The sequence below is a fragment of the Pelobates fuscus genome, chromosome 4 (genome assembly GCF_036172605.1).
Source record: "Pelobates fuscus isolate aPelFus1 chromosome 4, aPelFus1.pri, whole genome shotgun sequence".
In the NCBI taxonomy this organism is placed as follows: domain Eukaryota; kingdom Metazoa; phylum Chordata; class Amphibia; order Anura; family Pelobatidae; genus Pelobates; species Pelobates fuscus.
In genome coordinates this window covers 300783129-300809703 of record NC_086320.1, presented here as the reverse complement: position 1 = coordinate 300809703, position 26575 = coordinate 300783129, and the positions used below count along the sequence as shown (strand labels likewise).

Here is a 26575-nt window from a genome sequence, read left to right as displayed (position 1 = left end):
ATTCACTCCATCATCCTTTCTTCTTAACACAGCTCCAGCTGTTTCCAGGCCTGCTCCTCCACCACTGGTCAGAGACCATTCTGTATGAGCCATTAAAGAAAAGGTAATTAATTATCTTATACTTTGTTTCTTAGTTCTTACGTTATCGCCTGAGAATATCAAACAATATGCATTCTCCTCCTTTTACTGGGAGTGAGCATTATATCCGCCCACAAAATAATGAAGTATTTTAACAAACCTTGTTCTTACTGCACATCATGATACTTGCAATGCATTATGGGACAATACATCACCTACCAAGCTTTATTTATAAATGCAAAACTGGAATATGTCTTATGCACTATATTTGAACCATTCTGCTGAAATGTGTTACTTCTTTCCATTGTGACAAATCAACATTACAGAGTGCCCTTGTCATCTATTAACATTTGCCTTTTAGGAATTTTGGCGAGATAATTACTAAATGTATCTATTAAAATTGTACTACCTCTAAGGTGCTATCTGTGGTTTCAAATACAGCTAGTTGTAGCGGTTTTGTTTTTGAAGATTTATTTTTTCTGGAAATTGCACAGTTGGATAAAACATTGAATATCATCAATAACGTGTGTAGAACTTTTTTTTCATGTGGGGCTTTTTTCTCTTTTAAAATGTGTAATAACAATTTAGTAAATTCAATTACAATCCAGTTAAATCCAGGCACAGCAAGGGCACATATTGCAATATTGCAAATGAGGGAGAGACATAGAAACATTGTTTATATTCTCTTCTCTGTGTGCTTTTTCTATGCTAACTGCCAGGTGAAAAGATAGAGTCTGCAACAATAATTGACAGGGATTTGCTCTATTGTCTTCTGTCTCTTCCTCCCAACCTACACTGGTCTCCCATTTTATACAAAATTACTGCTGTATATATGATGTTATGATTTATACTTCTGAAAGCTGTATTTAAGCTTTCTGCAGCTGAAAACTGACAACTGAGCTAAAAACTCTCTCAGCTCATAAATCATTGTTTACGTGAATAAGCTCAGTGCTCTAGAAAAATAAGTGAGAATCGTGAAGGCCTAAATCACTTTCTTGAGCACAACCTGTAGAAGCTCCAAAGAATAGAGATCTGCAGCAAATGCAAAACCCCCAAATGTTAGTGTCTTTTTTTTTATTTTACAATTTTTAGTTTATCGTTTTTTCGTATAATTAATGTGATTATTTAACCATGTATTAAATGCTTGTATTAAAATGTATTTTAAAAAAGCATGGATCACTTATATTGTATACAATCTAATGTTTTGGTTTAAAGTAATGTATCAGAACATGTATGTACATGTTCAAACTTGTCAAAGTACTGTAACTTGGAATGTTATGTGACACTGTTCTCATGCAAAATACATTCTGATGACATTCTGATTCTGAATGACATTCTGATTCTGATAATTTCTGTGATTAAAGTGACTGAAGCCCAGATGTCAACGTTTACGCTGTATACTGGCCATGCACTATACATTATGCAATTATTTTGCACATACCGGCAGCAACATTGTTCAAATATTTGTACCAGGATTGCATAGCCTACAGTTAAAAGCTGAAATTACTTTGTCAAATTGAAAAAATAAAAAAGAAAAAGCTGAAATTACTGAAACACATAATCAAATCTGTACATTGTAATTGCTAATATGCTAAAAAGCTAATGCTTTTGTATGCAATAATTATTGTTCTTACACTGACCAATCACAACTTTAAAACCATCTGCCTAGTATCGTGTAGCTTCTCCTCCTGCTGCCATAACTACTCTGTGTTGAGGCATGGGCTTTACAAGACCTTTTGAACGTGTCCTGTATATGGAACCATTAGCATATTATTCTTAAGTCCTGCAAGTTGCGAGGTGGGGCCTCCATGGACCTGATTTGATGTTACAACACATACCACAGATGCTCAATCAGATTGAGATCTGGAGAATTTGGAGGACAAAGCAACACCTTAAACTCTTTGTTATGTTCTTCAAACCATTTCTGAACAATTTTTGCCATTGGCGCAGGGTACATTACCTTGCTGAATGTGGCCAGCAACAATCTCTAGATAGGTGGTATGTGGCAATGCAACATGAATGCCAGGACCCAAAGTTCTCCAGCAAAACACTGCCGAGAGAATATTACTGCCTCTTCTGGCCTGCTTTCTTCTTATAGTGCATCCTGTTGCCAAATCTTCTCCAGGTAAACAACGCACAAGTACTTTCCCATTCACCTGACCTAAAAGAAAACATGATTCATTAGAATAGGTAACCTTTTTCTGTTGCTCGATGGTCCAGTTCTGATGCTCACATCATTATTGAAGGTGGGTGGGCCAGGGTCAACATGGATACCTAACTGGTCTGCAGCTCCGCAGCCCTATATGGAGAAAACTGGAATACACTGTGTGTTTTGAAACTTTTCTACCAAAGCCAACATTAATATTTATTTTTTTTAGCAATTTGAGCTCTTCTGTTTCATTGGATCAGATGGGCTAGCCTTGGCTCCCCACGTGCATCAATTAGCTTTGGGCACCAAAGACCCTGATGCTGGTTCACCAGTTGTCCTTCCTCGCACCACTTTTGGTATGTACTACACACTGCATTCCAGGAACACTCAACATGACTTGCCATTTTGGAGATGCTCTGACCCAGTCATTTAGCCGTCACTAATTGCCTTCGTCAAAGTGACTCAGATCTTTTTGTTGCCCATTTTTTCCTGCTTCGAACACATGAGATATAAGAACTGACTGTTCACTTGCTGCCTCATATCTCCCACCCTTTGACAGGAGCCATTGTAACAACATAATCAGTGTTATTCACTTCACCTGTCAGTGGTTTTATTGTTGTGGCCGATCAGTGTATAGTTCTTGTTATAGTTATAGTGTTGTGCAACCTACACATCTACTATGCTAATAGACTGTGTATCACTTGGAAACTACAGCACAGTGATTTTATAGCTCCTGAAGAGGCACATTGCTGTACTCTGTCAGTCCTATGATATTGTTAGTGTTATTTTTATTGTGTAATCCTGGGGCAAAGATCTCAGCATTCAACAGTAACATTCATTTTCTGTGGTTACTGTTCCACTTTTAGAACTTTGATCTAGAAATGCTATTTGTGAATACATCCCCGTGTGCTTGAAAATACTGTCAAAGTAAAAGAGAGAAAGCTGAAAAACAAAGGGCAATGCACAGTCATTCCTGACAAGGAAGTAATCACATAGAGGCCAGCATGTTGTTCCCTAAACCATGAGTTGTGGTAAGATGACAAAATCTCCCAGTACAACTACGTTGGAGAGTCTTAGCAACTCTGCTCTTTTTACTTAGATTTGGTGATTGCTCAATTATTGTTCAAGTTATAGTGTTAATGCTTTAATAAATGTATTTAAATCACCTACACAGTTAAAAATGATTATTTTTGCCTGTATCTCCTCAGTTTTGGTGATATAACTCAGAGGAGAGAACGTGATTACACATTTAGTGGGCTTGTCCGCTTATTCATGGGTTCTGGTTCCAGATGCATCTCCTGATTCAAACAGTGTGTGATCTAAAACTGGACCATTTGGTCAAATTGTATGCATTATTGTTGCTTCCTAGTTCTATGAGCCTTGATCCTCTCAAGATGTGTTTCTTTATCTTGGTAGCAGCACAGCTCAACTTGGCGAGGACCTGGAAATCTCACTTGACACTGCCGTTGACGGACATTATTGAAGAAATCTCTTAGAGTAATTTGTGGAGTATATGGGCTCATATCATTTAGGAGGAGGGGGCTACACATCCATTGGTCATTGTGGAATGATTGCATAACTACATTCCCAGACAGTCATTGTGCAAGTGCTGCTTGTTGAATCTCTATGCAAGGGGATTATGGAAATTTGTTGATAAGGCAAACACAAAAGAACATTAGCTTTCAGTGGATTCCCTACTACAGCTGGGTTGCATATGATGCTGAACCCAAGGTGTACCATATGCACAATCAGATTCTTGGCAGATGAGAGGGTATGAAAACAAGAGGGATGGAACCAAGGGGCTGTATGATACTCTGAATGATTGTCATAGGTTGAACGCAACTCAGCTCCAATACAATAATGTCCACAGCAATGTTTCTTGACATTTGCGTGTATCCAAAAGACAGGAAAAACCTGATACGTACTTTTATATATGTGATCAAATACCAATAGTCCTGTTTCTCTTGTGTGTTTACTCAGTTGCTTGAACACTGTGGACCATGGCACGTCTGACAAAAAGACGACAAGCAGACACAAAAGTAATCCAATACTTATGGACAGCCATAGAAGTGATACGTCACCAGAAACAAATAGCAAATATTGATCGCATTACAAAGTAAGTTTACATTAGTGCAACATGTTTTATGTACTGTATGTGTATATTCTATATACAATGAAAACCAAAAGGTACATTTAAATGGTAAACCTCTCTGTGTATATGTCTATAAAACATTGATGCAATTGCTTGGTTCTTCTTCATTTTTTTTATTGTATGCTTTAAAAGAATTGAAAGTACTTGTCTGTTGGGATTAGCATATTTTACCTAGACTACTGCTCTACAGCTTTGATAATAGAAACTATTACATAGATTTGAATAGGCTAAAATAAATAATCTAGGAAGAAAGATCTTACTATATGAAGTGTTTAATACATGTTCAGAATGGGCAAAGTCTTTCACAGATTGTTTAGACGTACTGGATACTGCACTCACCAAATTACCCAGGTGCTCTAAAGCCAGGGCTGGCCAGACGTCCTTTCCAAGATATGCAGAATACATAATGGTTCAGGCACTCTGGGACTGTACATGAACTGGGCATATAAGACAAATAAAACAAGACAAGAGATACAAGGCAAAACAAGAGGAGACATAACTAAGTACTATATATGTAATAAACATTGGAGATTTAGACATACATAAATGGCCAATGTTTATTACATATATAGTACTTAGTTATGTCTCCTCTTGTTTTGCCTTGTATCTCTTGTCTTGTTTTATTTGTCTTGTATTCCCAGTTCACGTACAGTCCTGTCCTGTCCATGTCCTGTTCATGTTTTCCTCATGTATTGTGTACATGTTCTGGGTTCTGCCCTTCTCTGGTTCTAGGTTCTTCTAGTCTTGTCTTGTCTTTTTGGTGCCTATTCTAGTCTTGCCTTGTTTCTAGTACTGGATACATGTCTGCTGCAGAGCCTCCCTATCCAGATCCTGGGAGGTCTGCATATTAGAGGATCACTATAGGGTCAGGAACACAAACATGTATTTCTGACCCTATAGGGTTAAAACTACCATCTAGCCTCCCTGGGCCCCTCTTGTCTCCATAAATATAGCAACATTTTACTGTATTCAAGCCAGAAGCTGTAACTCTGCATGCTGTTTGCCTAAAATCAAGCTGTCTGCTGACCTCATAAGAAGTAGTAGCCTTATCCAATCACAGTGCTTCCCCATAGGATTGGCTGAGAATGACAAGGAGGCAGGTCAGGGGCAGAGCCAGCATGATTCAAACACAGCCCTGGCCAATCAGCATCCACTCATAGAGATGAATTGAATCAATGTATCTCTATGAGGAAAGTTCAGTGTCTGCATGCAGAGGGAGGAGATACTGAATGTTTGGATGCATTTTAGGCAGCCATGACCCAGGAAAGATCTCGAACAGCTATCTGAGGAGTGGCCAGTGAAGTTGTCACTAGGCTGTAATGCAAACAGTAAAGCCTGATGGTAATGATTCTACTCACCAGAACAAATTCAATAAGCTGTAGTTGTTCTGGTGACTATAGTGTCCCTTTAATATTTAGCACCTGGGATCCGCAGAAGCTGCATCAGGGCCCTGGTATGTGGCTGCACAAACGCTGGTGCTCAACACCAGGGGGCGTGTGGTTACCCTGCACCAGAGATAATTCAACAGTCAAACTGCTATAATGCCCCGAAATGAGACAAAGGACATTAAATCCATCTATAAAAATTATAACTAGAAAAATTAAAATGGTCAGGTCTCTTATATGGTGCTGCAGCTTCACAGGCTAGTGGCAAAGGCATACAATGGGGGTATCTCCGTACTCAGAAGATGTACAATATGGGGTTTTGTACAATAGTAGCACACATCAGGTTTACAAAATACTTATGAAGTATTTTTATATGTGTAAGTTTAAATCAGAAAAAAAGCTATTTTACTACAATATTTAGCAGATATTGGTTGTTAAATACCTTTAGATAAATAGTGAATGATGTCTGCTTTACATAAATATATACTTTTATGTCGCAAATGTGTTTTCTGTAACAAATTTGCTACAATTGTAAACTTACAAGACAAACATACCAAATTCTAAAATCGCTCTACATAGACATTTTATTGTACTCCTTGTATTTTGTAACCTGTATTTACCAAAAATAAACTGAATCCTACACATATATTATTATTATTATTGCCATTTATATGATGAGCTTACAGTCTGTAGGAAGTGGGGTATAAAACACATTAGGACAGGAAATAGAAATCAAATAAGGTGGGAGTAAAGCAGAGCTGGGGGAAAGAGTAGAGTGCTGCCCCTTAGGAGAGAGCAATAGACAGATATGTAAGGTAGAGGTTACTCTGGGAGGCCATAAGCTTTCCTAAAGAGATGGGGTTTGAGGCACGTCTTAAATGATTGAAGACTAGGGGAGAGTCTGATGGGGGTAGGCAGGCTATTCTATAGGAAGGGTGCCGCCCACGAGAAGTCCTGCAAGTGTGAGTTGGCCATACGGGTGCGAGCAGCGGACAGGAGGTGGTCATGGGCAGAGCGGAGAGACCGAGAAGGGGCATACCTATGGATCTGTGAAGAGATATAAGAGGGGCTAGAATTGTTCAGTGCTTTATAAGTACTTTGAATTGACTCCTATAGGATACAGGAAGCCAATGTAAAGACTGACAGATGGGTAAGGTGTGAGAGGACCGACTAGAGAGGAAAATCAGTCTGGCGGCAGCATTCATTACAGACTAAAAATATGTACAAAGGATCAGCGCTAATGTACTAGACCTTACAGAGATAAATATAAGGCAGCACACCTGAAAAATAGGGCTCCCTCACAGGCCATATAGAGTAGACAAAGCAAAAAAAGGTGGAGGGGGAGGCGGCGCCACAGGTGAAAAAAACCTGATTATAAACTATACAAGCATATATACAAGATACTACATAAGAGAGAATACATAAAAGATAAAAAAAAAAGCAAAAAGAGATTGAAATATATATAATGAATAATAATCAGGAGTCTAAAAAGTAAGTCAAAAGAGTCTATGCCTGATAAATACAGCAAAAAGTCCAAATAAAACCTTGTATAAGAAGTCAATCACAGTCTTTTCAGGGGAAGTATTCCTCAGTAAGGTATGGGATATTCGTGAGATCCGTATGAAAAATTAAAAAGACCGCAAATAATATTGCAGTATATCCCAACAGGTACGAGGTACTATTTTGTAAGAGGTCTATATGGTCCTACTCGAGTTTTTCAGAGCTATAAGACTAGCTCTAGTGTGGATGACATACAGTCCATTATTAAATTGTTATATATAAGTAATCATATGTGTGTATGTCACATCAAATTAAAACACTTTTGTCCTTTAATAAACGGTGTATAATATGTGTTTGTCCAGTAAATGAGAAAGATGGAAATTGTGGTTGAACACACACAGATCAAAAATTCAAAAATTAAGTTTGGTCCTTAAGAGTTTCAATCTTGCTCCTTTTGTTATGTAGGTATGCCCTCTATTGCAGTATTAATTCCTGATGACTTTGTGATTTCATCTTTAAAGGACCACTCCACACTTTCAAACCTCCCACCAAAACCCCCCCACAGTTTAGCAGATATACCCCCAATGAATACATACATGCATATTTTCATGTATGCATTCATTGGGAATGTAGTTTAAAATAGCTTACAAAAGCTGCAGTTCTTATGACTGTAGCCTTTGTAAGCCCCTCCCCTTTTCCCCCAAAGAGACTTTCAGTCTCTGCACAAGGAAATAACCAATCAGAGGCTTCCCATTGAGAAGCCTCTGACTTGGTCCCCACGTGCACGCGCGCGCCGGCTCGTGCACGCACATGCATAATGATACGTGCACATATACTGGACCGTGCACATGCGCATGTGCACACACAACTGTTCATTCACACGTGCGCACTGTCACAAGTGCAGGGATGAAGCTGTCGAGCTGGTCTGAGGTCTGTGAGGGAGGGGGAGGCAGACACACTTAAGTAGAGCATGCATTTCTATGAAAAATCAGCACTTTTATAAATTAACTAGGGAACTCCCCCCTGACTGTCAATCAAACAGCCAGGGAAGATTCCTTCCTACTTCCGTTAGCTCCCCTGAGCTAGCGGAAGTAGGAAGGAATCTTCCCTGGCTGTTTGATTGACAGTCAGGGGGGAGTTCCCTAGTTAATTTATAAAAGTGCAGATTTTTCATAGAAATCAGCACTTTTATAAACTGGGGTTAAGTGAGGATACTCCTCACCCATAAATCACTTCAGCAAGCTGAAATGCTTTTGGGGTGTGGAGTGATCCTTTAATCTTGCAATTTCGAACTCACTAGGCTGACATTGCAAAGTTAAAACAAGATATATATTGGCACCTTTGCGGTCTTTTGGACTATTTCACAGGTTGACAATAACAGAGCACCAAAGGCTACGATGATGCCAACAGGTGACAGGTGTGCAACCTTCTGTGTTACATATATATGTTGAAGTATGTGTAAGGTGCCTAAATTTACTTTTTAGGTAGTGCACACATGTATTTAATATGTCATATATTATGCTTCTTTATCATTTAGTTACAGTGCTTACTGTTACTCTAATTGGCATAATTATTGAGTGACCGTTAGTTAATGTTTGTTCCTGTCATCAAGTCAGAGGAGGTGTGTGGTGTTTGTTCTGCTTAACCACTAATCAGCATAGGCATACATACATACATACATACATACATACATACAGCAGCTGCATCATTGTCACCTGTCGCACTGTAGTTATAAATCACACAAATCATTATTGACAGTCTTAATCTTAAGACAGGAATAGACAATTTGTGTAGAGGTTAGAGGAGCCAGACATTCCTACATAAATAGGAACGTTAATATATTTTTAGATCAAGAGAATATTTGCATTTTCTTGAGATATATATATATATATGTCCAGTGTTTGCAGCCAGAAGCAGTCCATACAAAGCCGTTTCATCCTAGGTTTTATCTAGATCTATGGATTTTTCTGCTTACTTGTTATAAAGATGTATTTACATATGCTGATCAGCCACAACATTAACCCCTTAATGACGAGTGACGGACGAGGTCCGTCACTCAGGGGAAACCCTTAACGATGAGTGACGGACCTTGTCCATCACGCGGTAAAATTAACCCCAGATTGCGGCGATCGCAGGGTTAATGGTGCTCCGGTCTGCCTCTGTATTAGAGGCAGGCCGGGAGCACTTGATCGGGCTGCCCCAGCACTGGTGCTCGCTCTGCCTGTCAGAGCGAGCACATGTGCTCAGTATACTTACCTTCCGCCTCCCTGCACTTCCGGGTTCACTGTGAAGTGCAGGGAGACGGATCAGTGCTGGTCCTGCCCCCTGTGTAAAAAAAAAAATAAAGTTAGAATAAAATCCCACCCATTCTAATAAAAAATTAACCCCTTCCCTGCCAATTGATCACTGACTACAGTGATCAATTGGCAGGGATTACATTTTACTATGATCTGATTTTTTTTAATCCCTGAGGGTAAATTCCTTTTTTTTTTAACCCTCAGGGGTTAAATTTATTTTATTAATTAATTTAAGTATTTTAAAATTATAAATTTAGCTAGCTGGGGTGGGTGGAAGTTAGTGGGGAATTGGGGGATTTGGTGTTAGGCTAACTAGGGGTTAACATTAAAAAAGTTTTAAAATAAGCTTTAAAAAGTTAAAAATTAAGTAAAAAAAAAAGTTTTAATAACGTTTAAGCAAAAAAATAAAAAACACACCCCCCTTTACCCAGTCCAAATAACCCCTTCCCTGCCAGTCGATCACTGCTTCAGTGATCATAATACAGATCACAATATTATACTGTGATCTAATTTTTTTTAACCCCTGACGATTAACTTTTATTTATTTTTTAACCCTCAGGGGTTCAATTTATTTAACTAATTTAAATATTTTATAATTATATATATTGCTAGCTGGGGTGGGTGGGAGTTATGGGAAAATGGGGAATTTACTGTTAGTGCTGCTTACTGCTAGTTAGGGGTTAACAGTAAAAAAAAAAAAGCTTAGAAAAATGTTAAACCTGTAAAAAAAAAAAAGAGTTTTAAGAAAGTTTAGGAAAGTTTACAAAAATTAAGTGTAGGGAGGACCTTATGTAGGGAGGGGGGATCCTTGCTGCCATGTGCCATCCCTGGTGGTCCAGTGGAGAGTGAACTCTAGCCTGCGGAGCTAGAGTTAACTCTCGCGAGATCTGAGTGTTGCCGTGGCAATGCTCAGATCTCGTGAGAGGAACCTGGCAGAGCTGCTGTCTAGAGCTCCCCGGGTCCTCTCCTGCCTCCCTCCGTGTTGCTGTGGGTTGGTGAGGTAGATCTTTGATCTCCCCGCCAGCCCATGGAGGCTAAGAGCAGAGCCGGCACTCAGATAGCGCCGACTCTGCGTGAGCCGTCAAGGGAGATCCGGACATCTCCAGAGAAGTCCTGGGGAATAAAGTGTGGGAACTCTTTTCCCACCCCCCCCCCCCAAAAAAAAAATATACGTGTGTGTGTGTGTATATATATATATATATATATACTGACACACAGATATATATATATACGCGTGCACACACATACTCAGACACACACATACATTCACAGACACACACACAATTACAGACACACACACACACACCCATATACACACACACACACTCACAGACACACACACATACCCATACACTCAGACACACACATACTCACAGACACACACTTACAGACACACATACACTCAGACACACATACACTCACAGACACACACATACCCATACACTCAGACACACACATACACTCACAGACACACACTTACAGACACACATACACTCACAGACACACAAACACACACACACACATACATTCACAGACACACACACATACATTCACAGACACACTTACAGACACACACACATACATTCACAGACACACACACATACATTCACAGACACACTTACAGACACATTCACAGACACACACACATACATTCACAGACACACTTACAGACACACATTCACAGACACACACACATACAATCACAGACACACTTACAGACACACACATACATTCACAGACACACTTACAGACACACATTCACAGACACACACACATACATTCACAGACACACACACATACATACATTCACAGACACCCATTCACAGACACACACACTCAGACAGACACACACACTTACATTCACAGACACACACACACATACAAATATTTGTTTTTTATTAAAAAAAAATGTCCACCCAGCCTCCCTACCTGGAGTGCTGGCGTGGACTTGTCCCTGGGGTCCAGTGGGTCGGATGCCTGTGTCCATCTCAGACGCGGCGAGGGAGCTGTGTGCTCTCTGCTTCCTCTCGCCGCGCGGGCTGTCTGCTGTAGCTGGGAGCCGGAATATGACGTCATATTCCGGCTCCCAGCATCAGCAAACAGCGCGCGTCGAGAGGAAGCAGAGAGCACACAGCTCCCTCGCCGCGTCTGAGATGGACACAGGCATCCGACTGGGGGGGGGGGTGTCCTTCACCCCCCCCTCCCCCCGCCATAACAGGGGGAACATGGGGGCCGGAAGAGGGCATTTGGGGGCACTGAGTGCCCGCAGGAACAACGTTCCTGCTCAAATAAAAGTGCAGGAACGCTGTTCCTGCAGGACTCAATACATAGGCGTGCCGCGGGGACGGCACACCCCGTGCGCACGCCTATGGTTTTGAACTTAGTGGCACATATGAAATATACAAACTGCCCAGCAAAAATGCAATCTGTATGTAAAAAATGCCCAAAATTATTCTTTACCACATACTTTGGCATATATTGGTGGAAAAATGGGGGCATGCTAAGGCACAATATGCACCTTATGAGATACCCTGGAGTGTCTACTTTTACAAATGGTAGGCCTTTGTGGTTTTTTTTTGAACAGTCAAACTGTTATAATACCCCAAATGGAAGCAAAGGCTCATTAAATCCGTCTCTCAAAATTCTACTGTGAATACTGAAAAGGACAGGTCTCCTATATGGCACTGTTGCTTCACGAAATAGTGCCAAAGACATACAATGGGGGTGTCCTTTTACTCAGAAGACTTAGCTGAGCATAATTTGGGGTGTTTGAACTTAGTGGCTCATATAAAATATACAAAATGCCCAGCAAAAATGCAATCCGTATGTAAAAAATGCACACAAATTCTTTTTACCACATACTTTGGCATATATTGGTGAAAAAATGGGGGCATGTTAAGGCACAATATGCACCTAATGAGATACCCTGGAGTGTCTACTTATACAAATGGTAGGCCTTTGTGTTTTTTTTGTTGAACAGTCAAACTACTATAATACCCCAAATGGAAGCATAGGCTCATTAAATCCGTCTCTCAAAATTCTACTGTGAATACTGAGAAGGGCAGGTCTCCTATATGGCACTGTAACTTCACAAAATAGTGCCAAAGACATACAATGGGGGTGTCATTTTACTCAGCAGATGTAACTGAACACAAAATAAAACTTTGTACAGGAATAGCATACACCAACTTTACAAAATACACATGAAAATTTCTTTGTTATAAGTTTGTGTGCCAAAAACCCAAAAAACACAATTTTACTCCAATATTTAGCAGAGGTTGGCGGTGAAATGGCTACGTAGAAAGTGTCAAAACAACCTTAGGTAAATAGCCCGTTATGTCTACTTCATATAAATATATACTTTTGTGTGGCAATTTTTTTGTCTTTTATGGCTATTAAGCTTACAAGACAAACATACCAAATTCTAAAATCGCTCCACATTAAAAGTTTATTTTACTCCTTGTGCTTTGTGACCTGTAACAACCAAAAAAAACTTAAAATCCCAGACACATTATATATTCTGTAAATCAGAACAATTAAATGAATTTATTTTTAATTACTTTCCTTAACCTGCACTAATTGTGCACACATTATTATTGCAAAAACTGTAAAAAAAAATAAAAATAAATGTTGTTTGCATTTTTCTGTATTTTTTACAATAAATAAGCATTTATATATATATATATATATATTATATATATATATATATATATATATATATATATATATATATATATATATATATATATATATGTTACATCAAATTAAAGCCCTTTCTGTCCTTTAAAAAAACTGTATATAATATGTGTCGGTGCAATAAATTAGTAAAATGCAAATTGCAGTTGAATGTAAACAGCAAAAAAATGCTGTTGTCATTAAGTGAAAGACAAGCTTCTGAAGCTCTGTCCTTAATGGGTTAAAACTACTGACTGGTGAAGTGAATAATATTGATTATATCGTTACAATGGCGCCTCTCAAGGGGTGGAATATATCAGGCAGCAAGTGAACAGTCAGTTCTTGAATTGTATGTGTTGGAAACAGGAAAAATGGACAAGCGAAAAGATGTGAGTGACTTTGACAAGAGCCAAATAGTGATGACTAGACGACTGGGTCTTGCCACGGCAAGTCTTGTGGGGCTTTCCCAGTATGCAGTAGTTACTACCTGCCAATCGAGGTGCAGGGAAGGACAAACAGCGAACTGGGGTCAGGGGCGCCCAAGGCTCACTGGTGCACTAGGGAGCGAAGGCTAGCCCCTCCGGTCTGCTTACACAGAAGAGGTACTGTAGCTCAAATTACTGAAAAACTTAATGCTGGTCATGATAGAAAGGTTTATTAGTACAGGTAGTGGCATCCAGTGAAGTACAGCATGTCTCTGGACAGGGTGCAAAGAGTTAAAAAAGCCACTGCCCTCGGTGGCCCAATCTTAAAGGGACACTATAGTCACCTGAACAACTTTAGCGTAATGAAGCAGCTTTGGTGTATAGAGCATGCCCCTGCAGCCTCACTGCTCAATCCACTGCCATTTAGGAGTTAAATCCCTTTGTTTATGAACCCTAGTCACACCTCCCTGCATGTGACTTGCACAGCCTTCAATAAACACTTCCTGTAAAGAGAGCCCTATTTAGGCTTTCTTTATTGCAAGTTCTGTTTAATTAAGATTTTCTTATCCCCTGCTATGTTAATAGCTTGCTAGACCCTGCAAGAGCCTCCTGTATGTGATTAAAGTTCAATTTAGAGATTGAGATACAATTATTTAAGGTAAATTACATCTGTTTGAAAGTGAAACCAGTTTTATTTTCCATGCAGGCTCTGTCAATCATAGCCAGGGGAGGTGTGGCTAGGGCTGCATAAACAGAAACAAAGTGATTTAACTCCTAAATGACAGTGAATTGAGCAGTGAAATTGCAGGGGAATGATCTATATACTAAAACTGCTTTATTTAGCTAAAGTAATTTAGGTGACTATAGTGTTCCTTTAAGTCAATAATATATACAAACCATCAGCACACCTAATTTAGAATAAAAATAGGCTTTATTTCATAAGAATACAGAAATAATAAAATTTGATATATCTACACACTTACATACAAGTCACAGAGAGAAAGTAATGAATTCCTCAGTGTAGTTAATCTGTATACAAAACTTGCATCAGTTTGCAGAATCACCACACATAAACCTTATTACACCCTGTTTCAAATGATTATGCAAATTCTATTTAAGTGTCACAAAGATTAAATATTTTGTTTTTCAGTTTAACTCATGGATGACATTGTGTCTCAGGGCTCTTTTGATCACTGAAAACAATCTTGGACACCTGTGATAATTAGATTTTCAGGTGAGCCCAATTTAAAGGACCACTCTAGTGCCAGGAAAACATACTCGTTTTCCTGGCACTAGAGTGCCCTGAGGGTGCCCCCACCCTCATGGCCCCCCTCCCATCCGGCTCTGGAAAGGGGAAAGGGGTTAAATCTTACCTTTTTCCAGCGCTGGGCGGAGAGCTCTCCTGCTCTCCTCCTCCGATCCGCCTCTTCTCCTCCCCGTCGGCTGAATGCGCACGCGCGGCAAGAGCTGCGCGCGGCAAGAGCTGCGCGCGCATTCAGCCGGTCACATAGGAAAGCATTCATAATGCTTTCCTATGGACGCTGGCGTGCTCTCACTGTGAAAATCACAGTGAGAAGCACGCAAGCGCCTCTAGCGGCTGTCAATGAGACAGCCACTAGAGGACATAGGGGGAAGGCTTAACCCATTCATAAACATAGCAGTTTCTCTGAAACTGCTATGTTTATGAAAAAATGGGTTAACCCTAGAAGGACCTGGCACCCAGACCACTTCATTAAGCTGAAGTGGTCTGGGTGCCTAGAGTGGTCCTTTAAGGAAAAACTACTAAAGGAGGGTGTTCCACATTATTAAGCAGAGCACCATTTTCATGCAATATGGGGAAGAAAAAGGATCTCTCTGCTGCCGAAAAGAGTGAAATAGTTCAATGCCTTGGACGAGGTATGAAAACCTTAGCTATTTCACGAAAACCTAAGCGTGATCATCGCATTATTAAGAGATTTGTGGCTGATTCAGAGCACAGACGGGTTCGTGCAGATAAAGGCACATTGAGGAAGATTTCTGCCAGATCCATGCATCAGATCAAGAGAGCAGCTGCTAAAATACCTTTACATAGCAGCAAACAGATATTTGAAGCTGCTGGTGCCTCTGGAGTCCCACGGACATCAAGGTGTAGAGTCCTCCAGAGTCTTGCAACTGTGCATAAACCTTCTATTCGGCCACCACTAACCAATGCTCACAAGCAGAAATGGCTGCATTGGGCAGAAAAATACATGAAGACTAATTTTCAAATAGTCCTGTTCACTGATGAGTGCTGTGCAACCCTGCATGGTCCAGATGGATGGAGTAGTGTATGGTTGGTGGACGGCCACCCTGTTCCAACAAGGTTGCAACGTCAGCAAGGCAGTGGTGGAGTCATGTTTTGGGCCGGAATCATGGGAAGAGAGCTGGTCGGCCCCTTTAGGGTCCCCGAAGGTGTAAAGATGACCTCTGCAAAGTATGTGGAGTTTCTGACTGACCACTTTCTTCCCTGGTACAGAAGGAAGAACTATGCTTTCCGTAATAAAATCATCTTCATGCATGACAATACACCATCTCATGCTGCAAAGAATACCTCTGCATCAATGGCTGCTATGGGGATAAAAGGAGAGAAAGTCATGGTGTGGCCTTCATCCTCCCCTGATCTCAATCCTATTGAGAACCTTTGGAGCATCCTCAAGCAAAAGATCTATGAGGTGGGAGGCAGTTTACATCCAAACAGCAGCTCTGGGAGGCTATTCTGACATCTTGCAAACAAATTCAAGCAGAAACTGTCCAAAAACTCACAAGTTCAATGGATACATGACTTGTGAAGCTGCTATCAAATAAGGGGTTCTATGTTAAAATGTAACGTGACCTGTTAAAATGTTTAAAAAGTTAAAATGTTGTTATAAGTTTGATTGAAATTGCTTTTGATTTCAGTAAATATGCTGCAAACACAACAAATGAACATTTTCATTAAAACCTATAAAGTGTTTTGAAGCTTACTGTGCGTAATAATTTGGAACAGTGCATTGTAAGTTTATGTTTTAAAAAAAAATACTGTTATCATTAGGAGGTTTGTTCAATAAAATTTGAATTGTACTCTTAATAGTTGATAACATGAGAATTATGCTGACTGTTATTTATATCAATTATTTAGGTAAATGAGAAAAATATCATTTGCATAATAATTTGGAACGGGGTGTAAGCATAAACACCACAGTGCAGGTAGAGAGGTATCCCCTTCACATTTACACAGTTCCGTCCCAGCTAAGCAGTACCACAAGATCCTTATTCCAGATACCGGCTTCTGTGGCTCTTTGGATCCACCTGCCGCTATGAATTCTTCCAGGAGGCAGTGTTATCATCTACGAGTGTAATGACTTAAGATTGTGCAATGCTTGATACGTTTTGCCATTCGGCTTCATTAGATCATTTTTTTCTGCTTTTAGATATACCCAAAATTCAAAATAAATCTAAGTGTTTTTTTTATTGGGGATACATCTACTAAACAGTGTGTATATATATATATATATATAACATTTTATATTTGGGCAGTGAAGTGTCTGTGTCTCAAGATACACTGGCCTTTTGATACAAAACTTAATTCTATTCTTATTATTACTGGTATCAAATAATTATTTAATAATTCTGTGAAGGATGACTAATCAGAAAGCTGATACAGTGCAGGTCTGTGAATGGGAGATGTTTACTTCTTTGTTTAGCCACTAGGATTGACATGATCGGGACTGTGCTTTTTGCCTTTAACCCCTTAAGGACACATGACATGTGTGACATGTCATGATTCCCTTTTATTCCAGAAGTTTGGTCCTTAAGGGGTTAAACACAGCATACTATTACATACATAGATTAAATAAAAATACGAATCCTTCAAAGAAAAGAGATGTGTGACATACCCTAACATGAATGAGGGCCGTGTAATAATTTTTTACGTTTCTTAGAACTATGCGTGCATTTCCCAACTGGATTTTGTTTGTCTCAACAAATTCTCAACATCTGGAATAAATTATTCATTTTGTATTGATTTTCCCTTTTAAACAGGTACATGACTCGCGTGCATGGCATGCACCCTAAAGAGATCACTCGCCAGCTAAGCCTAGCCGTGAAGGATGGCCTTATCGTTGAAACCCTTACAGTGGGATGCAAAGGATCTAAAGCTGGTATTGAACAAGAAGGATATTGGTTACCTGGGGATGAGATTGTAAGTACATTATGATAGAAGATACAATTGTTTCTTCCCTGATCAGCTCCACATGAAAGCTATAACAAATGCCATAGCACTGAAACTTAATTTCAAGGAAAATATTTAGTCAATTTAATCAGATGTGCGACGTGCTCAGAAATTATTATATGGTACGTGTACAGACTTGATTTAAAATTAACCCGTTATCCAAATATAAATGGGTAAAAAAAGTCCTCTGAGAATATTCAAATTCAATGTATACTTTGTACTAGCAAATTGGTATAAAATATATAGTTTAATATATAGGAATTAAAGCATTTTTCCTTTTGTGGCTGTAGCATACCATGATTAAGCCTTGAGCACTATGGGATGCAGATAAGTGCATTCTATATGTCTATATAAACTATAATGTTAAACTGTGGTTAAAAATGTTTCTATATAATTCAATGCAGTTTGGCTTGCACAGTGTAAATGAATTTCTGCTGTGGATCACTAGCTGTTAAAAAAAAACCAAAAAAACACAATGTATACACTCTGGATCTATCTATATACGTTAGATACAGTGGCACCCCAAAATAGAGTTAACCCATTCCTTTTTTTAATGCATTATACGGATAATGCATTAAGCATGATATGTACAATATAATAAAATAAGACTATTTTTGAAGTCCCTGCACTTGCTGAAAATCCCCGGCCTGTCATTTTTCTCTCACTAAAACAGGAAGTGACTCAGCCAGTCTGGAAGCTCACTTAACTTTCTTTAGTGCTGTAGATCTTATCTCATAAACATTACTTTATATGCAAAACAAGGGTTTTGGATAATTGTAATATGTCAGCTTTCTTTGTCTACTGTAGAGGGGAACAAGCAAAAAGGGAAACACTTAATGTTGGGTAGGAGAGGCAGAAAGAATGGCCTGTAAAAAAATAAGAAAAGATTTCAGAAAAAAACATAGCGTAAGCAACTGTAATTGCACCTACTCATCCTACATAATGCGTGGCTGCTGGGTATCTTCATATAACCACTCCATTGTGCTGTAGTAGTGATGGTGCCAGTAGTGCCCTGGTGATCTCCTTCCCATAGTAAGTAGTCAGTGTTAAAAGAGTTTACTGCATAACTGAGGTCCAATTGGCGCTGCTCCCTACTTCCACTACATATTTTCGTAGAGCCAGAAGCTCTTTGTCTGAGCTGAACTCAGCACAGTACGGGTTCATTGGCTCCACAGCGAGCATCTGACACCGGACTTCGCTCAGATAGAGTTAACAAAAGCTGTTTCAGGCTTTCCTGGCCACTGAGAGGAGGTAGAGAATGGTGCCCTATGAAACCCAGGTTAAAGGGAAACTCCAGTGCCAGGAAAACAATCAATTTTCCTGGCACTGGAGGGTCCCTCTCCCTCCCACCCCCCAATCCCCGGTTACTGAAGGGGTGAAAACCCCTTCAGTCACTTACCTCAGGCAGCGACATGTCCCACGTCGCTGCCTGCTCCTCCCCCGCCGCTCCACCTTCTTCCTCCGTCGGCCGGTGGGCGAGACTGATCCCGCCCACCGGCTGAGGAGTCCCAATGCGCATGCGCGGCAATGCCGCGCATGCGTATTGGCGCACCCCATAGGAAAGCATTGAAAATTAATTTCAATGCTTCCCTATGGGGAATAGAGCGACGTTGGAGGTCCTCACACAGCGTGAGGACGTCCAGCGACACTCTAGCACAGATAATCTGTGCTAGGGACCAGGAGGTTCCCTCTAGTAGCTGTCTAGTAGACAGCCACTAGGGGAGGACTTAACCCTGCAAGGTAATTATTGCAGTTTATAAAAAACTGCAATAATTACACTTGCAGGGTTAAGGGTAGTGGGAGTTGGCACCCAAACCACTCCAATGAGCAGAAGTGGTCTGGGTGCCTGGAGTGTCCCTTTAAGAAATCAATTTGTTGTAGTGGTTATGGTGCTTGAAGTGCTCCTATCAACACTTGTGCTGTTAGTTTTATTACTGGGGTTACACTTAATTGTGCAGCCCAATGTAGTGATTATGGTGACAGCATGTCCCCTATCGCTGTCCCCTGATTCTGTGTCAAAACGTTTTTGAGTAGTTTTACATTAATTGAGAGTCCTCAGTGTGCCAGGCCCCTTGCTCAGCATGTTGCTATTGCAGAAGCTTAATTCTTTCCAGATGTATATGACTTTCATTGGCTGAGCATTTAAAATATGGGCAGAACTAATATTTGTATTGCAGATGTTTAACAGTGCTATTGCAGTGTAGTAGAATATGATGGTTTTAGAGGAGTTCAATAATGTTCTCTTAAGTTCTCATTTTGAGGTCAAGAAGGAATTTTTTCCTAGTTTGTTACGAAATTGGAAGCACTTTCAGACTGGGGCCTTCTTTTGGTTCAACTGCAAAAACGTGAGACAGGCTGAACTTGATGGACTTAAGTCTCTTTTCAGCTATGTAACTATATGTAAAAGTTAAGGACACTGAGCATTGATTAACTCCCCCGATAACATTTACAAACAACATTAGCTAACAAGCTCTAATTAATTATGACAATTAAAGGAAAAATAATCACACTGATTTTAAGTAGAATGAAATGATCAGATAACAACTGGGGCCTTCCAGCCTGGACATTTATCTGTCAAAAAAGATTGACTAGGACCTGGAGTTTTTCCATTGTAAACAGATCTTCTCAGATTGGCTGCAATCTTATTCCAGATTAGTGTTACCTTAAAGTGTCAGTAATTTAGTTGTATACAGTACACAATTCTGTGAGTTTTATTATTATGGAACTGAGTCAAACTCAAACACACTACAAATTATAGTGACCTTTATTGCTACACAACTCTGTGATTCACTCATTCACACTGCTTACTACAGAGATTTTCTATTTATAGTATGCTCATTGAAACATTCAAACACAATGCAACTTACTGTGACTTTTATTACAATGGTGTTCAATGATAAATGTATTGCTTGTAACCACACTGATAAAGTCATAGTAATGGGCATTTGTGTATTAGTATTATTGCTACTGACCTTGTTGAGGAAGGTATACACATAACACATTCTTGTAGTGAATAAAGGGCTTCTTCATTAATGTGAGAACTGTTAGGAATTAAAAGTGAATTACATTTTTAAGGCCAACATAACAGAACTGGGAAAATTCAATCCAAGTCAGCTATGCTGCTTGTCCTGCTATTTTGGTCTTCAGTGTTTAAAGGGATTCTATAGTGCCAGGAAAGCAAAGCCATTTTCCTGGCACTCTAGGTTCCTACAGTGCTCCCAACCCTTTCAGTCACGTACCTGAATCCAGCGCCGATGTCCCTTGGCGTGGGTCAAACTCTATGCGGATGCGCGGCAAGTGCTGCGCTCACATTAGGATTCCCTACAGGAAAACATAATTTTATTGCTTTCCTATGGGGATTTGATTGACACTGAAGGTACTCATTTGACTTAGGTCGCCTTACCACACGGAAGTCCCTCTAGTGGCTCTGGTAAAGTTACCCCATGAGAGGTAATAATTACCACTGCAGGATTAAGGGACATGGAACATTGCACCCAGACCACTTCAATGAGCTGAAGTGGTCTGGGTGCCAACAGTGTCCCTTTAAATTTCAAATTCACTTTGCATTCCTTACATTTCTCACTTTAGTGAATAACCTTGTGTGAATTTGATTTCTTCAAATGTTCAGTGATCCACTCATTCACAGTATAGCTTACTCTGCGCTTTCCAGCAAAGGAATTGTACAATGCAGTTAAAAACACACTTCCCACTATGCATCGTATTGCCGTGGGGATGTGATACACTCAAACATATAACCGAAACAAGAGTAGGGAGGATATAAGTCCAACAATGTTGGATGTGTGTGGATTAAAAGCACTTGAACAGTAGAACATTTGGTAGTGACGTTATTTTCATTGTATGTTATATATTATTGCTAGCAGGATTGCCCAATAAATCTTTCTTTTTTGCCCCCCAAAAGTTCTACAGTTTATTTCTAGCATGTTTCCAAACTATTTATATATAAAATGGTAGCCAACTGTACTGCTTAACAAGTTTATTTGAAACTAGCTGTCTAGAGGTGAATGTTGAATAAAGGTGTCTGCAAATAAGGAACTCTCTCTGTATCATAACAAAGCAATCCGTGTACTGATTTGTAGGAAAACTTTTAATCAGGGGTTTCTTTCTAAATCTACTGACATCTGCTGGTCATGATTATACATAACATGAGAAAGCAAACCCAGTTACTATCAAGTATTTAGAACTATAAAGTATAGTAAAATATATGTCAAACTAAAATGTATACTTATAGAGAGATAGACGTGCCTATTTCTGTTAGGAATCTAGTTAATTTGGATTAGTACCTGCAAAGTGGATGTAAGTGAGAGTACATTAGCCATAAAAATAGGTTAAAAAAAAAAAATCAGTTCTCACTGGCAGGGGAAACCCACTTCTTCTGCCTTGCCCAAAAAGACCAGTTTTGTTTGTAGAATGATCTGTACAGCTTGACTTCATCAATTCGGTACCAATTTGTACGTTTTCTTTAAATAACTACTCTATTTTGCTAGATAATGTTGTATGAGAATATGATGCCTTTTTGAGATAAGTACATGGTGGGCATTTCAGTTTAAATGCAAAGGGAAATTCTTGTATAGTTCTTGTATAGTGATTTTTAAAAAAAAATAATGTATTACTTTTTGAATGCCTTAATGATCTTAAATCCTTCCACTTTAAATTACACAAGAACGGGGATTTCATTTACACATTGTGCTTTCCAAACTGCTGAAAAACTATGTATATCAATGTTATTTTTTATTTTTTTTATGCATCCATTGGCATATGGTCTCTTAACCCATACTATGCCAGTGAGTGAGCAAAGCTTTGCATCTAATTATATTTATAATGTATCATACCTCCCAACATTTAAAATGGCAATTTTAGGAGAACTATTTATATTCCTGTTACTTGGTAATTCCACGTTTTTACAGAATCAAGAGATATTTAGTGCTGCTGTGGAGCTCTTTAATACACTCATGCACCCTAGTAAGCTTTAGTGCAGTGAAGCTCTTCGGTTCATTCATGCACACTGCATACTTTTATTTATTTATGATGATTTCAGTGGCACATACAAGATGTTACTGTGATTTATATTGTTGTAGTAATTTGCAGAGTATTCATAACACAGAAAAACCTCCTACAAAAAGAGACAGATGTGCAACACCCCCCCAAATTAAATTTCCTTTCAAAAGAGAGACCTGGGAGGTATGAGCTACATATGGAACCACACTAAAGAAACAGTACATTTAGTAAGGTGGTTTATTTCAGGACAAAAGTCTTTATTGATTCAATACTTGTGATAAAGGTTCGTTTTTATGGTTTCCCATTTCATTTGATTTTAAAAGTATTGATATCACAGCAAATGCTGATAGTAACATTATAAATACATTTATCACAAACAATAGGATAATGGACAGCGTTTTTAAGGAAACTCCTCTACCAAAATATAGATATGATTATTTAATGTATTATACATGATTTACCAGTACAAAAATGTTACCTTTAAAAAAAATCCATTTAAAACATACCATTCTATATTTATGCATATGCACTCAGAATATCTGGGGTTGAAAAGGGTCACATAAGGTCAATTTAGGCATCCAAATTTTCATTTCTCCCTGTACCATACTGGGTACTATCTATTGCCAGAAATTGCCAACGAGGCAGCTACATTACTTTAGATTTCTTAACTTCTTTGTAATATTTTGCCACTAATTATTTTGCAATCCCTCTAGAAGATGTCAGTACTGTTTAGCACAACACTTTTGTAAATTATTGCAGATGAAACATCACCAAATTCCCGGAAGAGAGGGAAAATCAGTGAATTCACCTGAGGTTTGTTAAAGTGCTTTGATATCAAGCTTTACAAGTATGTAAAACAATATTTGTTTTTGTTTTGTTTAGTTTTTTTATGTAGTGAAAAATGACGGGGAGGGGGAGGCTGAAAATTGGATTTAACTAGCTTAATAATATGGGAAAACCCCTTTACACTTCCGAATAGTAGATTAAAGCAGATCTGACCTGGATTTTTTACAACATGAATATGTCTCATTTTCAAGTTGTAAATGTAGATAATGTTTCACTCTAATTGCCCTTCTGTTTTAAGACTAGGCTAAGCTGTTTACTCCAGTTGTTAAACTTTCCTCCCTTCTTCTTACAATCGATTCTGTTTCTTGAGTTCTGGCTGACCTTTGGCCAGTAATCAGTTACACCAGGAGCAGCCAATTAACATTTTGAAAGTTATATTGTAGGATGAAACCCTCTAATTTTGAAACTTCCCTACATTTTAAGGGACTGTTTATCGTCACTAAGAGAACGTTCGCTTAATGAAGCAGTTTTGGTGTATACATCATGCCCCTGCATTTTCACTGCTCAATTCTCTGTCATTTAGGAGTTAAATAACTTTTGTTTTTATGTCCATTTGTCCATGTGTCCCTAGCCACACCTCCCCAGCTATGACTCAGTCAGCATTAAAAAAAAATGGTTTCCTTTTCAATCAGATGTTAACAAAAGTTTTTATCTCCTGCTCTGAAAATTGAACTTTAATCACACACAGGAGGCTCCTGCAAGGTCTAGGAAGCTATTAAAAGTGCAGGAGATAAAAAAAAAATTCTAAATTAAACAGACTGTTTAAAGGATGTGTAAACTTTAGACCTCACTTTACAGGAAGAATTTAGGAGAGCTGTGCACATTATATGCATGGAGGTGTGACTGTGGTTGGATAAACAACGTGAATTAACTTCTAAATGGCAGAGAACTGAGCAGTCAGACAGCAGGGCCATGATCAATAAACCAAAACTGATCCATTAAGCTAAAGTTCTTCTATAGTGTCTTTAAACATTAAATTTAAGGGTGAAAATACAACGACGTTAACAAAAAGAAGATAATTTTGCTATGGAAATATAAATTACAGATCTGCTTTAGCGGTTGGAATTTAGATTTTTTTTTTTTTAAATGTTTTATTTTCTTCTAATAATGTAATAAGATGTTGAGTAATGTCATGTTCATTTGTAGCCTCTGCCACAATGTATGGGCTAGCATTGCATTGCAATCATAAAAAACTAATTATACAGGTAGACTTTACTTTAAGATCATCATACCAGTGGTACAATTTGTATTTTGTATTGAAAATAGTTTATCTAATAAATCACAATCTGTGGCAGTTTAGTAAAATAAATAAACGAACAGTACCCCCACCATGGCTTATTGATATTTTTAACAAAACTATTTCCAAAAAATGTAATGGAATAGTGCAATAAACTACCCTTTTATTTTGCTTATTCAGAAAGAAAAATGTGAGCTTATATTGCAGCACATATTTAGGTATATTATTGTTAACCTTTTAAAAATAAATAAAATACTAGTATAATTACTTGCAACATGGTCTTTTCCTAACCGGCATTTAATAGCTTAACTTTTTATTTTAAGAACTAATACAAAAGAAAATGCTGTTGTTTGGAGGAAGACTTGGTAGGTGAATATATTTAGTATATAACTTATACGTTTTTAAATGGTTTATATATATATATATAACAGTTGTGGGGAAAATAAAGTACACCCTCTTTGAATTATATGGGTTAACATATCAGGACATAATAACAATCAATATTACACCGACACATGATTTATTTAACAGAGTTTTGCTTCAAACCTGAGGAAGAGATGAAAACTCTTGAAAGCTTGTCTTTCTTTTTTTTTTGTCCATCTTTATTTTTGCGTGCCTGAAATAATATAACAAACATTCTCGCTATGCCCCAACAGTTGTAGCAAGTGTGGAAATAAACAAAGCATAACAATGTGGCATATATAAAAACTGCACTTTGTATAAGCATCATCAAGATAAAAGTGAACCAGATTATTACAAACAGGCTGCATGTCTTGATGGTAAGTAACAAGATATCGCAAGAGTAGGTATAACAAGATTATGTCACTGGGAGGCTAAATTATGTGACTGGCGAGGGATTCACTGAGCCTCAGGATAAAAACAATTAAAGAATTATAAAATAAACTGCATGTATCTTTTATAATTGCACCTAGCAATAAGTGCACCTAGCAATAAAACAAGAAGTCCCGTAAATTAGATATGTAGGGAGAATAACGTGAATAGCTTCACCTCACAGCTCAGTCCCAGTGTATTATTCAGCCTATGCCCTCCAAGGGCAGAGCACAGTCTTGTAATAAAGAAGCATGCTGTATGCCATGTAGTCAATATTGATGGTGATGGGCTAAATCTCCAGCCTGGCTTTGGGTTCCCCACAAGATCTCCGACTTGCCAAGTCGTGTTGGTTGCCATCGAGCAGCCCCGGGGCGGGAGATCGGCTGCCTCCCCCGTCCGTTGCGCGACAGGCCGCATGAATAGAGCTGTGCCGCAGGCTCGCTTCCTACACACTTGATCGCCCTGCAGTGAGTCAGGAATTGTATAAGTCGCTTATACCGCTCCCACTGAGGCTGAATGAGGGTGAGAATCACAGTTCAGGCTCGCAGAGGAGAGGAGCTTGAGCAAAGCACATCTCTCCTCCATGACAGTCAGGCCCTGCCCCCTGAATGCTTGTCTTTTAAGTATTATGTTATCCAATAAACAAGGTATAAATGAGAAAGCTATAAAGCCAATAGTTGTGGAAGGGGCTTTCCGTCCTATATACAGCCTGTTCCAAATTAATAATTGATGTAAATAACAGTCAGCATAATTCTC

At 38.9% G+C, this 26575-nt stretch overlaps 1 protein-coding gene across 7 annotated transcripts in view; it reads left to right on the top strand.

The window, feature by feature from the left end:
• Nucleotides 1–26575, top strand: part of ZMYND11 (zinc finger MYND-type containing 11) — a 103674-nt gene that overhangs the window by 17784 nt on the left and 59315 nt on the right. For 6 of the 7 annotated variants that reach the window (XM_063452254.1, XM_063452251.1, XM_063452247.1 and 3 more), the window contains 4 exons: nt 33–103; nt 4208–4343; nt 17700–17859; nt 23665–23718. In XM_063452254.1, the coding sequence (XP_063308324.1) occupies nt 4228–4343; nt 17700–17859; nt 23665–23718 (330 nt within the window). In that variant the 5' untranslated portion in view covers nt 33–103; nt 4208–4227. The remainder of the gene's footprint in view (nt 1–32; nt 104–4207; nt 4344–17699; nt 17860–23664; nt 23719–26575) is intronic. The other variant, XM_063452253.1, reaches the window with a different exon arrangement.